This window comes from Strigops habroptila, chromosome 1 (assembly GCF_004027225.2).
Source record: "Strigops habroptila isolate Jane chromosome 1, bStrHab1.2.pri, whole genome shotgun sequence".
Classification (NCBI taxonomy): domain Eukaryota; kingdom Metazoa; phylum Chordata; class Aves; order Psittaciformes; family Psittacidae; genus Strigops; species Strigops habroptila.
In genome coordinates this window covers 36062570-36068004 of record NC_044277.2, presented here as the reverse complement: position 1 = coordinate 36068004, position 5435 = coordinate 36062570, and the positions used below count along the sequence as shown (strand labels likewise).

At 55.7% G+C, this 5435-nt stretch overlaps 1 protein-coding gene across 1 annotated transcript; it reads left to right on the top strand.

The window, feature by feature from the left end:
* Positions 1-572: 572 nt before the first annotated feature.
* On the top strand, positions 573-4158 carry BHLHE22 (basic helix-loop-helix family member e22). The gene has a single exon (XM_030504785.1). It carries the CDS (start codon positions 1455-1457, stop codon positions 2352-2354), a length of 900 nt encoding a protein of 299 aa, XP_030360645.1. The 5' UTR covers positions 573-1454; the 3' UTR covers positions 2355-4158.
* The last annotated feature ends 1277 nt before the right edge of the window (positions 4159-5435 follow it).

Below are 5435 nucleotides of genomic sequence, written 5' to 3'. Positions count from 1 at the left end.
TCTGTCCCCGACACCGGCGGCGGCATCCCGGCGTTGGGGAGCGGAGCGGGGCGCTCCCGCCGAGGGAGGCGGGGAGGGATGGAGCTGCAAAGAGTTGGTCAATCACAGTAAATAAATAATAATAAAAAAGTTTGCTGGGTTTTGCCCTTTCTCACCCCTTGCTCCCTCCTCCCCAGATTGGTTCATTTTCAAGGTAACTGATGGGGTTTTAGATTTTTAATAGGGACATGGGGGATCATAGCTCTAAAGCGGCAATCTGCTGCTTGGAAAGGGCTAAGGGAGAGAAGAGGAGGAGGGGAACCTCCCCGTAATTTGGTCTCCGCTTGCTGGAGCGGGGGGAGCGGGGGCTGGGGACTATCCGGCTTCCAGGGAAGTGAGTTGGACTTTGCCGGGGGGCAGGAGCGGACACGGCGGCTGGGGTCCCTCCGTGTCTTTTAATTATTATTTTAGGGTTTTTTTCTCTTTCCCAGGAGATGCTTTTCGGGAAGACCAGTGGGGGTGCGGGGGGGGCTCTAAGTTAATGTAAATGCAGGAGGTGGGTGTGCTGGGGTGGGGGGAGAGGGTGTCACTCCTGACTCCACGGCTAAGTTAGCAGAAGTCTGCTGGCAGCACTCGGAAGGGGAAGTGTTGAAGCGGGCTTTTCTGCAGTGCAGGGCTGTAATTTGCTGAAGGAGGCAAAGAACATCCTTCGATCTAAGTAGGGCTTTTAGTGTGCTCATTGATGAGTGAAAGTCGCCACACATGTCAAGCTAAAGGCAGTTGTTGGGTTACTAACAGGACACAACGTCTTGCAAACATATGCGTTAAGCTGTGTATACAGATGGCAGGGAGAATAATGGAGCAGGCGCCTCTTATAAAGCTCTAGCTGCTGCCTGTCTTCAGACCTGGGAAAAGCAACTATTCAGACTCAGGGCCAGATAGCGCCTGGGATTGTTTGTTACCGTTTTAATCCTATTAATTAAAACGTTAACCTGATTGGGTAGAAAGCTCTGTCCCAACAGGCGAGTCTTCTTCATAATAACCTACTCTCAGAGATAATGATGTAAAAGACTCCCCCGTCTGCGGCGGCTGCTGGTTGATGGGTCCGGAAATCTCTTGAAGGTGAATCCAAGCAAGATAAACGGTGGAAGCGGCTCCACTAGCAGCGCACAATGCCCCAGCGCGGCGCCTGCTGAGGGCGAGCCGGAGCCGGAGCTGCAGCCAGAGCCACAGCCCGAGCCACAGCCACAGCCGCCGCCGGAGCCGGAACCGCCGGATCCGGAGCCGCAGCCCGAGCCGCCGCCGGAGCCGGAGCAGGGGCAGCTGCGGCGCCGGGCACGGCGCAGCCCCGGAGGGAGCCGGGAGGCGATTTCTGCCAGCGGGACGCCGGGGAGCCGCCCGCCGCGGCGCGGAGCCTTAGAGGAGCGGGCCGGGAGCTGAGGGGGGCGGAGGAGGCGGAGGCGAGCGGGGCGCCGATGGAGCGGGCGCTGGGGCTGCCCGCAGAAGAGGACCTCTTCCACAAGAGCCTCGCCGCCTCGGCCAAGCGCATGGAGTCCGCCTTCCGCTCGCCGCCGGGGCTCGACCTCTCTCACCCCCGCGACCGCCAGCCCTCGCCGCTCGCTTGCTACGAGGCGGCGGAGCCCGAGGCGCTGCTGCAGCCTGGCGTCGGCGGCGACCCGCTGGCGCTGCCGCCGGGCTCCGTCTGCGTCAAGTACGGCGAGAGCGCCAGCCGCAGCTCGGTGGCCGAGAGCAGCGGCGGCGAGCAGAGCCCCGACGACGACAGCGACGGCCGCTGCGAGCTGGTGCTGCGCGGCGCCGGGGGGGACCCGCGCGTCGCCTCGCCGGCGGCGGGCGGCGGCAGCGGGGGGGGCGGGGGGCTGAAGGCGGCCGAGGGCGGCTGCTCCAACAGCCACGGGCACGGCGGCAGCAAGAAGTCCAAGGAGCAGAAGGCGCTGCGCCTCAACATCAACGCGCGGGAGCGGCGGCGGATGCACGACCTGAACGACGCTCTGGACGAGCTGCGGGCGGTCATCCCCTACGCGCACAGCCCCTCGGTGCGGAAGCTCTCCAAGATCGCCACGCTCCTCCTGGCCAAGAACTACATCCTGATGCAGGCGCAGGCCCTGGAGGAGATGCGGCGCCTGGTGGCTTATCTCAACCAGGGCCAGGCGATCTCGGCTGCCTCCCTGCCCAGCTCCGCCGCGGCGGCTGCGGCGGCGGCGGCAGCGTTGCACCCCGCCCTCGGCGCCTACGAGCAGGCGGCCGGTTACCCCTTCAGCGCCGGGCTGCCCCCCGCCACCTCCTGCCCGGAGAAATGTGCCATTTTCAACAGCGTCTCCTCCAGCCTCTGCAAACAGTGCACGGAGAAGCCTTAAGAGCCGCTGCCGTTGCCGCCCCCCGCCGCCGCGGCCCCGGGGAGCGGCGACAGCCGGCGGTTCGGCCCCGGCCCCGGGCTGGGGATCGCGGGGGCTGCGGAGGGACTGACCGCCGCCCGGTCCCCGCCGCTCTCCGCCCGGCCTCGCCTCGCCTCTCTCTTCGCCTTCGGTCTTGCCGGGACGGGACGGCGCCGGGAGCCAGCGTGCGTGCGGCGGCGGGGCGGGTGACCGAGGGTGCCGCGGAGAGGAAGCCCCGGCCCGGGGGGTGGGGGGATCGCTCCGTCCGAGCGCCCGCTGCGCGGCCGGACAAAGGAGAGGCCGGGAAGTAGCGGTGGGCCGGGCCGGGAGCCGGGGTAGCACCTGGGAGAGGGCTTGAGAGCATCCCCCAAACCCGGTCTGGCGGCCCCAGGGAGGGGAAGGGGCCGCGGCGGCCCGGGCGCGGAGATGAATGGGACAAATCAGAGAGGGCACTTGAACATAGATATTTTTTTTTTAATTATTATTATTAGTATTATTATTCTGAGCCAGGAAACAAACAAACTTGAAATGTAAACATTATTTAAGCGACTCGCAGAAACAAAGAGACTGGACCATTGCTATGGAAGACTTTGTATTTTTTATCGTCTCTAAACTTTGATCCTGTGAAAATGCGCAAAGTTTGGTGAGAGTGATTAAAAAAAAATCACGAGAATTAAAAAAAATGAAAAAAAAAAAAATAACGGATCAAACCCCTACTCCGTGTGGCTGAAAGTATCGCATTTTTAAAAGAAATATTTATGTGCACCTTGTTTCTTTCCACTTTGCAATGATGTATAAACAAGACATGCTATTTATTTGTTATTCTTTAAATGACCCTTCCACGCCAACAATATTTATCATGTGTTAAGGTCATGGGTTTTATGTGCAGTTACTTTAAATGCTTCTGAAATTCTGTTTATGGATTAACTTAAACTGTGTGCCAAGTGTTTAAAACGTTTATTTGCCAACAACGTGTAACCAGAAATGTTGATGTATCTGAGCTGCTTAGGTTTATGAAAGGTCATCTGGATTTTAAGTTGCATCATCCCTGTATTTAAATTGAGCTTTAATAAATTGCTTCAGTCCAAAAATTACAGGAAAGGTGTATTCTTAATTGCTCAACCAACTGATTTTTGAGAGGGTATTCTTTACATTAGAACAGGCAATAGCTATTTACTTTTACAAGGCATCAGAGCAATAGCTGCTACAAGAACACTTGCCAAGCCAATGTTTTCAAAGGTATAATTTAAACCGCTTTTAATGTGTATGTAAATTATTCTGATTGTGGGTAATTATTTAAGTTGAAATACTTTGAAATACTTTAGGCTGATCTACAGAAAGCGTGGAATTCTTCTCTTTTCTTTTATTTCTGGGGGTTGGGGGGGTGGGTTTTGGAGGAAGAAAAATGAGAGATGAAAAGCAAGAAGTAGCTATTCACCCAAAGTGAGCCTTCAGTTTGAGTTTGCATGGCTGGGTGGCTGTATCTCTGCCATTTGTAAATCAAATTGGGTTTTTTTTTCTTTTTTTCTTTTTTCTTTTTTTTTTTTTTTCTTTTTTTTCCCTTTTCAAAAACGAGTCCTGCTATTTTCCACTACTTGCAGATAATACAAATTCGGACTGTCAGGTTGGATGGCAAAATAGGAGCCATGATGGATCTGTTGGCAGGTCATGGATGTGTAAAGAGTGATATATATTAAATAGGTCAGTCAGATTATGACAGCAATGTACGATCGTTTGTATGTGTATCTATGTCGGAAAGAATCTTTATTAAAATATTTTGAACAAACGCTTGTGTTCTGTTGTGCTTTGTTAAGCGTGTGTCTCCAGATTTAAGGAGGTGGGTGGTGGGGAGATAGTTTCCTTTGCCCTGCTCTGAGGGCGCCACGGTACACCCTTAGCACCCCACTCAGCTCAGGGTGTCCCAAAGAGGGGAGGGAGGAAAGGTCTTCCCTGCTGTGCGTTTCTCCCGTGGTGCTGGGTGCGCTCCGGGGCGAGCTGCAGGACTCCCTCTCCCCCCCCACCCCCCCGCCTCTTCCCTACCCCCCAAGTTTTGGAGCCACCCGTCCCCCTGTAACCCCTCCGACCTGCCCCAGATCCGAGGGCAAGGGAACGAAGAGCTCCCCAAAGCTGCCGGCCCTGCGCTGGGCCCGGCCTGGGGGTCCCGGTCCCGCCGGTTCCCCCTTCCCTCGGGAGGCCCAGGCCCGTGGAGGGGGTCCACGGAGCCGCCTCTCCTAACGGCAGCACCAGAGGCGGGGGAAGGGGATAAATCTTTTCTGCTCCACTTCCCATCAAAAAAGATTAATCAGAACCTGTAACTTTTCAGGAAACATAACTGTAAAGTGCCACGGAGCTGTGGGAAGGCAGCCCAGAGAGGGTGGGCAGATCAGCCTCCAGGCGCAAGGGGAAGCGTCTCTCAGCATTTACTAGACAAAGGCTGGGTGCGTCTAATTATGATTATTAAAACAATTTCCATGACGATGTCTAATATTATGTTAATTTGAAAACAACTGTGTATGAAAACTGTCGACTATAATACCTAAATTCATTTAATGAAACACATCGTTAAGGCAATTAAACCTCCTGGATGTGATTAAGGAACATAATTACGACACTGTTCTGAGCCATAATTGGGTGTCTTTAATCAAGGGGTAAAGTGATCAGCAACACAGCCATTAGTTTGTATTGTTCTGTCTCTGCTGTCCATCATTCTGATTAGGAATTAACCACCACCACCAGCTTGGCGTGGTGCGTGCCTCTGCGTGTGTGTCTGTGTGAGTGTGTGTTCGTGCATCTAACATCGCGGGACACATTTGCTGCAATATTTACCGCTTAAATATCCCTGCCTATCTCGGAGGGGTTCCCCGGGAAGGCGTGGGACGGGGGAAGCAGGCGAGGTCCCAGCAAACTCCTGGAGCGGCAGGACCGGGGCTGAAAAGGGGGGTGAGAGAGGCCAGGGGAGGCCCCGGCTCTGCTTCCCGGGCCCGGCTGAAGGGCCAGTGTGCGGGCCGGTGTGCGATCCTGGAGGAGCTCGGGTGGCGGGGCCGCCTGTGGCATATGTAGCTG

Bases quoted from the DNA above. Each gene is read 5' to 3' on its own strand.
- BHLHE22 (XM_030504785.1), top strand. From the start codon at position 1,455: ATGGAGCGGGCGCTGGGGCTGCCCGCAGAAGAGGACCTCTTCCACAAG.